Source organism: Choloepus didactylus, chromosome 13 (assembly GCF_015220235.1).
Source record: "Choloepus didactylus isolate mChoDid1 chromosome 13, mChoDid1.pri, whole genome shotgun sequence".
NCBI lineage: Eukaryota > Metazoa > Chordata > Mammalia > Pilosa > Megalonychidae > Choloepus > Choloepus didactylus.
Window position 1 is genome coordinate 85,464,622 of NC_051319.1, and position 13,319 is coordinate 85,477,940.

General features: G+C 41.1%; 1 protein-coding gene across 1 annotated transcript in view; it reads left to right on the top strand.

Annotated features, from left to right (window-relative positions):
* Positions 1–8,487: 8,487 nt before the first annotated feature.
* LOC119508506 (protocadherin gamma-C4) overlaps positions 8,488–13,319 on the top strand; it is a 179,762-nt gene continuing 174,930 nt past the window's right edge. The window contains exon 1 of the mRNA XM_037802124.1: positions 8,488–11,033. Coding sequence (XP_037658052.1) covers positions 8,613–11,033 — 2,421 coding nt within the window. The 5' untranslated portion in view covers positions 8,488–8,612. The remainder of the gene's footprint in view (positions 11,034–13,319) is intronic.

The following is a 13,319-nucleotide window of genomic DNA, read 5'->3' on the forward strand; positions in this document are numbered from 1 at the left end:
ATGACCTGCCCGGAAATGAGAGCCGCCCTAGCGCGCGCATGCGCTGTTGCGCTGCTGGGAAGTTTTTGCGACAATGTGATCGTAAACCCCGTAAGAGACGAAACATTTCGTAAAGAACTACTAGTTTGAGAATTTTATACAGAGACAGCGGTTCCTAGAAAGAGATAGATTCGCCCTACCCTCCTCCGACCACCCTGTTAAGCCAGCACTTTTACCGGATCGCCGTGGAGCGGGATAGCCTCTAGGCTTCCGGGTGATGACGGGAGATAAGGGCTTCAGCGTGCAAAGTGTAGTTGGTTCAAGAGACATTTAGGATACTCCCCAGAGCATATCTGACAGCCAATACAAGAATTTATAACTAATCATGCGATGGGTTTTAAAATACCCAAATCAGTGGGTAGTGCTGCCCACTAAATAATTCAAGGTCTCTATTTTGTTGACTATGAAAATATTTGGAGACATTTCCAATTTGGAGGATCCCAAGGGAACAGGGGTGATTTCTTTTTTAAATGTGCTTGATGTAGATATAATATTAACAAAGAAGTAAGTGTTATTCTCGAGGTACATGCTCATTTAGGACAGATGGTCTGATTAAAGTAGAATATAATTGAACTATTGTTCCCTGCCTCTTACTTGCCAGAAATTCTTTAATGCATTTGGAAACATACTAAACTTTTTTCACTATACCTCTACTATGTTGCTGGCTATTTCTGTTTGTCTCATCTATGTGTAGTCGGGTATGCACCAATACCTATTTATAGTATTGCCAAGTAATAGATAACAGTTTCAACTTAGTCTTACTCATTTCCATTTTTAAAAAATAGGATCAGTTTGGTAGAGCATCAGAGTCATTTAGAATTTAATTTCTATCCTTTCAAATATTAACAATTACACATAAATTTAAGAGAACTCTTTTATCTGATTAACATTTCCAAAATTGCTTTATTTATGTACTTGTTAATTGTTTTCCTCACCCCAGACTGAAAGCTCTGTGATAGTCAGGGATCATTTCTATCTTCTTCATCATTGTGTCCCACTACCTAGTACCATAACATGGGAGATACACAAAAAACGTTTGCTGATTGGATGGAACAATTGATCCATCTAGAAAGAACATAAATATAGGCTAAATTCTATGATAATTTATGAGAGTAGATACTTCTTTTGTCACCTTAAAATGAGATGGAATCATTTTATAAATGTCGCTAATACATAGAAAATGTTTTCCTCTCTAGTCAAGGATAGTGCCAATTGTTATGGGGTAGGAGAGATTTGCTAACAATGTATATGAATGTGTCCTCTTTGATTTAGGTAGATTGTGATATTGTATTATAGGAGAAAATTTAAATGGCCTAACACTAATTTGGTTTTTTTGTGTTATTTTTTAAGAAGAAAATATGCTCTTCCAGATTATTTTTCTCTTTGTTCTACAATGTTACTTGACTCCTCTACAATTCCCTGTTTTCTCTTTGTTGAAGAGGAAATTTTTTCAGTGTGCTTGTCCCTTGACAATACCTGATTTTACTTATTTTACAGATAGAAGAGTTAAACATGCTAGCCTCTGCGTAATGCTTTGTTTAACCATATAAAAGATGAAGTCATACTTACACATGAAAATCTAAATGTTATTTTACATTTTAATTTCCTGAGTTTTGTGTATTCAAATGCCTTCATCACAGAAAGTAGCTTGACATAAAGTCTATAAAATTCTTATTTGCCCAAATTATGATGTATTTTAGTTAGTAAACCTTAAAATGGAAGATAGTTTGAAATAACTAACGGGATTAACTGAAGTTTCCCTAAAGTATCTAGCTCCTTTAATCCTGGAACATATTATCTGCTTTTAAGTTCAGCACATTTTCTAAAGGCTATTAAGTGGGGCTTGGAGGGAGTATATTAACCCTAAAGTTAAGGTGTCTGCCACATCACCATCACCTTAATGTCTATTAATAAATTCAGGTTCATTTGTTTTTTCAAATCCATTAAACATACAGAAAAACATAAACTCTGAATTAATAAATTACCCTCCTGTTGTTGTTCCATGGAATATCTGTGATACCAATGAGCCAAATATTTAGGGAAGGCAATAAATTCTCCAGTGTGGTAACAAGTCCTTCAAAGGCTTCCTAGCTATAATAAAGGAGTATGATAATTAGGCTACTAATAACAGTGTATTTTTTAAATTTTCCTGTAGTAAGCTTCCAGTTTCCCTAAAGGGCTGCTTATACTTTGGAGGTTAAAAAATTATGGGTGATGAGAGAAATCCTGTTTATATTTTGGAATTAGAAATGTATGGGGTAAGGAAATACCGTACATCCAAAAAAGGAAACTTGTTTACTGTTATATCACCATATATGTTAAAGGCAAATTACCTAAAAATATATACAACATATACAACATATCTGTGTCAAGTGGGAAGCTTTTTATAAGACAAAAACTAATATATACTGATTTAAGCAATAATTATTGGATCACTGTCCAATAAAAATATAATGTAAGTCACAGATATGAGCCACATATGTGATTTTAAATTTTCTAGTAGCCACATTAAAATGGTAAAAAGGAACAAGTAGAAACCAATTTAAATAGTATATTGTATTTAAATCAATATATGTAATATTATCATTTCAACATGTAATCAATATAAAATTGCTAATGATATATTTTATGTTCTTATTGTGCAGTAGTCCTTCAAAATCTGATGTGTATTTTACACTTACAGCACATCTCATTTTGGAATAGGCACATTTCAAATGTTCAATACCTGATTTTACTTATTTTACAGATAGAAGAGTTAAACATGCCAGCCTCTGCATAATGCTTTGTTTAACCATATAAAAGATGAAGTCATACCCACACATGAAAATCTAAATGTTGTTTTACATTATAATTTCCTCAGTTTTGTGTATTCAGATGCCCTCATCACAGAAAGTAGCTTGACATAAAGTCTATAAAATTCTTATTTGCCCAAATTATGATGTATTTTAGTTAGTAAACCTTAAAATGGAAGATAGTTTGAGATAACTAAGGAGATTAACTGAAGTTTCCCTAAAGTATCTAGCTCATTTAATCCTGGAACATATTATCTGGTGGCTGGTGTATTGGACAAGAGAAAACTAGAGGTATGACTGGCTCTAGGCATGATACAATTGTGACCTGGCACAATTTGTTTTTCTCTTCCTGATTTTGAAGAATGAGAATTTATTTCTGCTACTATTTCTATTTTTTTCAGCTCTTCCCTCCTCTGCCTGTAAATTTCAAAAGTTGCCCACCTTTGTGGTTGTGCCAGTTTGAATGTATTGTGTCCCCCAAACACCATTATCTTTGATGTAGTCTTGTGGGGCAGACGTTTTGGTGCTGATTAGATTTGCTTGGAATGTGCCCCACCCAGCTGTGGGTGATGACTCTGATGAGATATTCCCATGGAGGCATGGCCCCACCCATTCAGGGTGGGCCTTGATCAGTGGAGTCATATAAATGAGCTGACTCAAAGAGAAGGAACTCAGTGCAGCTGTGAGTGACATTCTGAAGAGGAGCAAACTTGCTATAGAGGAACGTCCTGGGAGAAAGCCATTTTGAAACCAGAACTTTGGAGCAGACGCCAGCCACGTGCCTTCCCAGCTAACAGAGGTTTTCCGGACGCCATTTGCCATCCTCCAGTGAAGATACCCGATTACTAATGTGTTACCTTAGACCCTTTATGGCCTTAAGACTGTAACTGTATAGCCAAATAAACCCCCTTTTTATAAAAGCCAATCCATCTCTGGTGTTTTGCATTCCACAGCATTAGCAAACTAGAACAGTGGTCATAAGATACCTGCCAGCAGTGACTAGGGAATTTCCTCCCTTGTCCACGGCAAGTTACCAGAGTGGCTCGCCACCAACCAAAGTCTTCCTTTCAATCCAGTTGGATCAACTTATGCCATATACCCATCCCTAGAACAATAACACCAGAGAACTACCTTAAGCCTATGATTCTCAACCGAGAGGGGGGTGGGGCGCACCTGGTAATGTTGGAAGACATTTTTGGTTGTTAGACCTGGGGTGGAGAAAATTGCTACTGGCCTCTAGCGGGCAAAGGACAGAGATTATTGCTAAACATCATACACTGCACAGCACAGGCCCCTACAACAGAGAATTATCTAACTAAAAATGCCAGTAGTAGTAAAAATGAGAAAAACCCTGCCATAAACGAATTATTTTAAGCCTATATTCCTAAACCAACACTGCCAAGAGAAATTACCATTCTTGGCTTAGATTTATCAGGATCCACTGCATCTATGACTAGCTGCAGCTTCCCCTTAGGTGAATGGGGTTGGGGTAGGGTGAGGGGCGGACACCTGAACTAAATGGGAAGTCCCATCAATAAAGCAAATAGAATCTAATGAGGAGTTTCGGAAATAACTCGCGGGAGATATCACATAGGGCCTCTGGGTGCCGCTGTCGGCCAATCCGTGGCTAGAGTGAAGCAAAGCAATCCAATAGACAGTCTGACGCAGCGATCCCTGCAGATTTTTTAAGAAACACATCAAGAGAGGACTCTGCAAGCTCTCTTTCCCGCAGTCCGTTCCAGATATTTGGATAAAGAATGTCAGGATATTTAATGACCCAAACGCGGCGCTGCCTTTTCTTTTCAGAGCACCTCGGTAATCTGCGAAAAACCGAGAAGAGAAAGTGAAGAGGCGCGGAGCCACAGGAAGCACTATTTCGCTTCCTGCTCTCTTTGTGCTGCTTAGTGAGCTACGCACCAGATGCACTACGAGATTCCGGAAGAGATGGCCAAAGTGGAGAATCTCGCCAAAAATCTGGGGCTCCGTGACCAGAAACATACTGGTAAGTACTGAAAAGAAACCTAAAGGTGAGTGCTTTACCGCGAGGGATGAACCTGAGAATGACTGGATAGATCGAGCTGATATGCCAAAGGAAGACCCCTTGAATTTGAAACAGTCACTGATAATCCTACAAGAATTTCTCATATTGATGTATTCATCCTGGATATAAAAGATAACAACAACAACAAAAAAACCTTTTAAAACAGTTATTTTGTTTTGGAAATCCTGGAAAACGTCTTAATAGGAGCAAGGTTTACTTTAGAATCCGCGGTAGATTTGGACGCGGGCAGTAAATCTCAATAAATTACCAGATTAGTTTCAGTAACCACCTCTACCCCATCCCCTCCCAAGAAAAGAAGAGCGCTGAGGCAGGAAATCCTCTAAATTCCTGGAAAAACCTGGACTGCGAGGAGCAGAGCTGCCACCACTTAATGCTGGGAGGAGGAGCAGAACAGCTCATAGAAAGATATGGGATTTGGATGCCCATGAGAATTCCTCCGGTGTTGAACCGCAGTGTGTACAGCAGAGTCAGCCTGCAGAGAACCTCCTTTTCACCTTCTCCTTTGCATTCTTCAAATGACCAGCACTGACCTCCACCAGGCCCTTAATGCCGAGTTCTACACTTTCCACACAATTTCACAGGGCATACGGAATATATTCAGCCTACTGTCCAATAACAACAGCACAGTACTCCACTTTGAAGAGTGGCAGTTAAAACATGGAGTAGAAGAGAAGAATGGGAGCAGTTTGATGACCTATTTTAGAGTCCTGGTTGAAATGGATGTGAGGAACTCTAATGCGGTGTAAGTGCCTTTCATCTGGGTATCTAGTCCTATCAGAGGCAACACTGGACTGTCCTAACTAAAACCACAGGACGGAGAGACCTGCTTCATTGGAGAGGTGGAAATTATTGTGGAGAGGAATGATCTGGCCAGCAAACTTCACCACAAAGATTACCGTGTGGTTCTTTGTAAGCTACTGATAGATGGAATCCTAATCTGGGAGCCGGCCTTGAAGTAAAATGCTACCATCACAACCACCGGCAAGGGCAACCTGTCCCTCTCCTCCCCCTCAAGCTTTAGCCTGTACATAACAGACATCAACAAAAACGCCCCCATTTTCCAACAGGCCTCCTACATGGTACAGGTGTCTGAGAATACCCACCCTGAGCACCCACACTTTAGTACCTCCCACCCTGACCTGGGGTTGAATAGCCATGCTTCCTACTTCCTTCGTGGCCAGTGACCTGGTGTTGCCGGCATTATCTTCCTGTGCGTGGATGATCGCAGAGCTGAGTGGTGTTCACGCAGTCTACCTTTGAACTGATTGCAGGCCCGTGACCTGGCTTGGACCCGGCTCCGCCTGATTGTGAGCCTGTCTGTGATGGTGGACAACTGCCGCGAGAGAACGCCACGGACCATTTGCACGATGCTGAAGCCCAACAGCGGAGCCCTCTTCAACAAGGCGCCACGCACCTCAAAGTACAGCCCAGCTAACCGGTCACCAAGGTGGAAGCCGACTGGGCGCAATGACTGGCTGCTCTACCTCGTGCTGCCATCAGGCTAACATCCGCTCTTCAACCTGGGGACGTGCGTGGCTGAGGTGTGCACTGCGCTGCTGGGAGCGACGGAGACGCTGCCCGCCAGCGCTTGCTGATAACGTGCCAATAGCGACAGCCTTGGTCCCGCTGCATCTGGTCTTCGCTGACAGTTTGCAGGAGTACCTGCCGAAACCTCAGCGACCGCCCGGTACCCTCCGACAGGCAAATTGACCTGCAATTTTACTTGGGGGTGGTCTTAGCCTTGATTTCTGCTCATTTCCTCCTTGCTATGGCTCTGATCATCACCCTGCGCCTGCAACGCTTCTTAAACTCCACAGTTTTCATCGTGCTCCCTCCTCCTAGCCTGGATTTGGAGTTGCTACCCGCTTCAGCGAAGGAAATTTGCCCTATTCCTACAATCATTTGCTTCTGATGTTATGAAATAACTTCTTCAAGTGGATTCCAGAAACATCTTTCAAGTGGATATTCTCTGTTGTACCACTAATGAAACCTTAACTATTACATTGGAGTCAATGTCTTTCCATGTGAGTTTTAACTTTTTTGTTTCCTAGTGTCCTTTTATAAATCAATCCTGATTTTTCATTGCTGTTGGGAGAGGAATCTACAAGTTTACTTGCTAGTTTCTATTTATATTTTGATTTACCTTATTAGCCTGGACAATTCCTTTGTGGGGAAAGTTTGTGTCATTAGTGTATGTTTTGAGAAGTTATGTTTCATTTTAAAGAATCCTTTCCTTGCGTTTTCAAAGGAGTTTAACTCTATCTTTAAATTCCTACCTTCCGGCCCCATACACTTGTCTTTGAGAAGCCATGAAATTGTAGGTTCGGTTATACAAGGAGAAATGCTCCTTCCAAGAACTGTTCTTATGGCCTTTGATTCTTTACTTTTCATTCCTCATTTTCCTGACCCTTCTCAGATATGATGTCCATGGGTTGGTTGTCAGTATCTGGTGCTGTTTGTTCTTGAAAATATCAAACACTGGAATGCAGAGAACATTCTTTGGTAAGTTTGAAGTAAAAATAAAAATTGCTGTGAGACTGAGGAATTTTAGTCAGTACTCTTTTACTAATATTGCCATGGGCAGAAGAAGGAAGGCAATGTCCCCATTTTTCTAGTTTAAAAATACTGCTATGTCAGAAAACCAACTTCTCTTGGGGAAAATATTAAGTGTGGTTTTAAAGGAATACATATTATTCTAATAGCCTGCCTAAAAATAAATATGTGAACTTTTATTTTTAGTTTTGAGGAATATCACTACTTCTTCCACCTCTTAAATTTGAAGTCTAAATTATATATTCATATGATATTTTTCCAATACAATCTCAAAAGCTCAGTGTTATTTTACTCAAAGTATATTACTTTTGGGTAAATGAAAGAACTTCTTAAAAACCCATACAATATATAGACACTCCAAAAAAAGAGTGAAAATAAGGATGGGTAAAGCACATCATTCAAAATGGCAAGATTTCTGATAATATTCAGGGCACAATGGAAAGGAAATGGATGGTCCAATTTTTAAAAAGTCTGATATTCTAAAACTTTGTTTTTCCCTCCAAATTTTTTTCATCCTCCCATTAAAAGGAAGCCACCCTGACTTATGTGACCTGAAAGATTATCAAGTGGTCAAGCTACACTACAGAATTGGTAGAGGGATGATTTTGTTCTCTTTGTGGTATTAGACAGCTCTCTACTACTCCCTGAATAGCAAACAGGGAAAGCAGATGTCTGGAAAACTGGGATTCCACTGAATATTGGAATTTAGAAGCATTTGGATAGTTTTGATTAAATGGGCATGATATTTTCTCCTTTTCATACATATATTGTAGGATGATTAACTATTTCCTTAGGCAATAACTAAGACTTAAAAGATAAGTCAGATTAACGAAAAGGGATAGTATTATCTAAGAGTGCAGTAACGGGTTAGGACTCTGGGCGCCGCTGTTCACCCATCTGGGAGATACAGGCAAAACACACACACACACACACACACACACACACACACACACACACACACACACCACATAAAAGAAATAGCTTGTGCCTCTTAAAACTTCAGCCACTGCCAGAAAGGAAACAATTTCCCCGAGGCTGCCTTAATTCTACTTCTGGACGACTCTCCACTCTAAATTACCCCTAAATACAGGTAATTTAGGCTCAGAACAGCAGAGAAACATTACCCTTAGTACCCAATTAGAAGAAAACTACGAAGCGAGAAAGCAATGGCGATTCAGCCCCAGCTGCCGGGCTGCAGCGGGCTGGTTGTGCTGTACCTTTTTCTGGGGCTGATGTTGGAAACCGGAGCGGGGAAGATTCGCTACTCGGTGCTAGAAGAGACAGACAAAGGTTCCTTTGTGGGCGACATCGCCAAGGACCTGGGTGTACAACCCCAGGAGCTGGCAGAGCGTAAAGTCCGCATCATCTTCAGAGGTAAGACGCAGCTTTTTGCTCTCAACTCGCGAAGCGGCAGCTTGATCACAGGGGGCAGGATAGACCGGGAGGAGCTCTGCACCCAGAGCTCGCGGTGTCTGGTGAATTTTAACATCCTAGTAGAAGATAAAATGAAGCTTCTTCCTGTCGAAGTGGAAATAATTGATATTAATGACAATACCCCACAATTCCAGTTAGAGGAACTGGAAGTAAAAATGAATGAAATAACCACTGTGGGTACCCGGATCCCTCTGCCTTCTGGGCAAGATCTAGATGTGGGGATGAACTCGCTCCAGCGCTACCAACTCAGCTCCAATCCTCATTTCTCGCTGGATGTGCAACAGGGAGAGAATGGGCCCCAACACCCAGAGATGGTGCTGCAGAGTCCCCTAGATAGGGAAGAAGAAGCTGTCCACAACCTGATCCTCACCGCCTCTGATGGGGGCGACCCTCTCCGCTCAGGGACGCTCTGCATTCGAGTTCAGGTAGTGGATGCGAATGACAACCCTCCAACGTTTACTCAGGCACAATATCACATAAGTGTACCCGAGAATGTGCCTCTGGGCACTCGGCTACTCATGGTAAATGCCACAGACCCAGATGAGGGCACCAATGGGAAAGTAACATACTCGTTTCACAATATAGACCAAAAAGTGGCCCAAATATTTCAATTGGACTCTTACACTGGAGAAATATTAAATAAAGAACCACTGGATTTCGAAGAATACAAAATTTATCCAATGGAAATTCAAGCTCAGGATGGTGCTGGGCTCATGGCCAGAGCTAAGGTGCTAGTCAAAGTTCTGGATGTGAATGACAATGCCCCAGAAATGACTGTTACCTCCGTCTCCACTGCTATACCAGAAAACTTTCCTCCTGGGGCCATAATTGCTCTTATCAATGTGCATGACCAGGACTCTGGAGACAATGGCAGAATGACGTGTTCCATTCCTGGAAATCTGCCCTTTAAATTAGAAAAATTAGTTGATAATGATTACCGCTTAGTGACAGAAAGAACACTGGACAGAGAGTTCTCCTCCGGATACAACATTACAGTGACAGCAACAGATGAGGGAACTCCAGCTCTATCTACTGAAACGCACATTTCACTGTTAGTGACAGACATCAACGACAACCCGCCTGCCTTCCCTCATACGTCCTACTCTGCCTACATTCCGGAAAACAATCCCAGAGGCGCCTCTATCTTCTCTGTGATTGCCCACGACCTGGACAGCAATGAGAACGCACGAGTCACTTACTCCCTGTCAGAGGACACCATCCAGGGGGAGCCCCTTTCTTCCTACTTCTCTATCAACTCGGACACGGGAGTCCTATATGCTCTGCGATCCTTCGACTACGAGCTCATCCGTCACTTGGAGTTGTGTATGATAGCCCGCGATAGCGGGGACCCACCGCTCAGTAGCAACGTGTCGCTGAGCCTGTTCGTGCTGGACCAGAACGACAACGCGCCCGAGATCCTGTATCCCGCCCTCCCCACCGATGGCTCTACCGGTGTGGAGCTGGCACCCCGCTCCGCAGAGCCCGGCTACCTGGTCACCAAGGTGGTGGCGGTGGACAGAGACTCAGGGCAGAACGCCTGGCTGTCCTACCGCCTGCTCAAGGCCAGCGAGCCGGGACTCTTCGCGGTGGGGCTGCACACGGGCGAGGTGCGCACGGCGCGGGCCCTGCTGGACAGAGACGCGCTCAAGCAGAGCCTCGTGGTGGCCGTCCAGGACCACGGCCAGCCCCCTCTCTCGGCCACCGTCACGCTGACCGTGGCCGTGGCCGACAGCATCCCCGATGTCCTGGCCGACCTGGACAGCATCAAGTTCCCCGCCGACCCTGACTACTCGAGCCTCACGCTCTACCTTGTGGTGGCAGTGGCCGCTGTCTCCTGCGTCTTCCTCGCCTTTGTCATCATTCTGCTGGCGCTCAGGCTGCGGCACTGGCACAGGTCGCGCCTGCTCCCGGCTGCAGGAAGCATGTTGGCAGGTGTTTCAGCCTCGCACTTTGTGGGCGTGGACGGGGTGCGGGCTTTCCTGCAGACCTATTCCCACGAGGTCTCCCTCACCGCGGACTCGCGGAAGAGTCACGTGATCTTCCCCCAGCCCAACTACGCGGACACGCTCATCAGCCACGAGAGCTGTGAGAAAAGCGACCCTCTTCTGATAACTCAGGATTTATCTGAAGACAGAAGGGAAACATTTTCTCAGGTAAACTCTTTGTAGCAAGCTTATAAGCTAACTTGATTTATTTTAAATCTGAGTTTATTTGCTTGCTTTCATTTTTTACTACAAACAGTTCTATTACTATATAGCCTTGTAGTTCTATTATAAGTCCTGGAAAATCATTATTAGCGGGTCTACACGTTTTTAACCAGGCATATTTATAATTGTTCTCACATTGGAAGGAAAGAAGACTGTAATCGCAAAGTAGGTGGTTGAGATGAAGTGGATCCTAAAGGTCCTATCTTGGTTGTGGAAAGAGCATTGCATTAGAAACAAGGAGATCTAGCCTCTAACATTTTCTTATTTGCTTTTGGCCAGAGCATTTTATCATTCTGGGTTTACCATCCTCTTGTATGGAATGGATAGGGTTAGACTAGAAATTTTCCCCAACTCTCCTTCTGCTTTAAAAATTGATTATTGTAAATTTTGTACATGCCTTTTCCTTTCCAAGTTCTTTGAAAAGAGTAGATTATATCTTCCTTTCTCACCAAAACCTAAACTTTTTCCTGAGTTTATATGTGAGACAAAAATTGAGTCATGAGTTACATTTTTGTATGTCCCTTCCTGATAAATTCAAACAAGTGGTATTAAGGAATTTCTATTCGTTACAATATTTCAGAGAGATATTTACAGCCTACTGCTGCTTATGTTAAAGTTGTGTACCAGCCTTTGGAAAAAACTGTCATTCCTTGAGGAAATGGATATATTCATTAGAGGATGTCTGGATACAGTCTTTTCTGTGGACAAGTTAGCAGACTTTCTTTAATCTTTAATATCAGCACTATAGCTAATTACAATTTTTTATTCTTAAAAATCATAAAGACTTCCCAGTTACTGCAACATATTTAAGGACAAAAAGCCCATCAATATTTACATGACTAACATTGTTCTTAAATTTCTTTATAAATACCAGATAATTCATTCCTGAACTTAATGTAAATATAATCTGTCAGAGTGCTATGATATTTTATTTGGGGACTTATTTAAAGGTAAGGATTCTCTAAAGTGGTATGTATAGTTGTGTTAAATACATGATTGTGGAATTTTACATAAGCTGAAATTTAAAATTATTAACTATATTAGCTCTTTGTTTAATCTTTTATTAGGAAATATATTATCCATGCAAGAATATACCTAAGGTTTAAGTAATTTATTAAATGAATAAAATGAACAACAGGTAACTTACTGTACAATTTGAAAAATAGTTTTGAAGTCTCCTGACTTTTACATTATACTTGTAAGAAAAATTCCATTTTAATGTGAGTGTTCACAAGAAGAAATACACCATGGATGAGTAAATCTATGCTTTCATATACCTACTCAGCTCGAATAAATTACAGAGATAGACCTTTTGAAAAAGAGGAAAGCAAAAAAGCATAGTCAAATAAAAGATAAATATCTAAACAGAAAAGAGATAGAACAGAAAGTGGTGAGCCTAGAGCTAATTTCCCATAGTTTGAAGCTATGGGAGTTATAGTCTTGGACTTAGAAGACTGGCTTTGACAGGATAATGGGGACAAAAGTGCTTCAGGCTAGACAAAGGGAACTGAGGCAGGCTTATTGCTCAGATCCAAAATAAGCAATGAGGGCTCTCATCTAGTGAAAAAGTGGGTGTTACATACAGATGCTGCCTTGATTCCTGTGATCATGCCTTATTGTAAAATGCAGAGCAAGGAAGAGAGTTGAACACAGATGTTGGCTATAGGCAATGAACACTAATCCTCTCAGACTTAAGTTGTGATATTGATAATATCACTGCTGCACAGGAGTCCCAAGGCACCATTAAAAGACCTACTTATGGCCTGGGACTTCGGATCAGATGGAAACAATTTCAAAACCATTAAAGACAGAGCACTGAACTCAGGAGGGAAGGAGATAGGGAGACAGTGGGAGAGGGAGCAAATTTTAAAAACAAAGATCTCGCACTTAAAATAAGTGTGAAAACCAAAATTATGAAACAAATGAATAAATATAACACTAAGAAAAATGGACAGAAACATCAATCAGAACATTCACTTACATTTGATGGAATAAATTTTATAGAAAAGCTGACACATAATTATGTTGAAACGCACTAGAGATAAATGAAGGAATATTCATTATAATAAGAACAAAGTTTAATAAAAAACATAAATAATATAGTATATGAAAATATACTATATTTTCTATATATGTACTATATATAAATATATATTTATATATAGTTTATATATTTATATTTTTATTTTTATAGAATTTTATTTATTTATTTATTTTTAATATATGTTTATA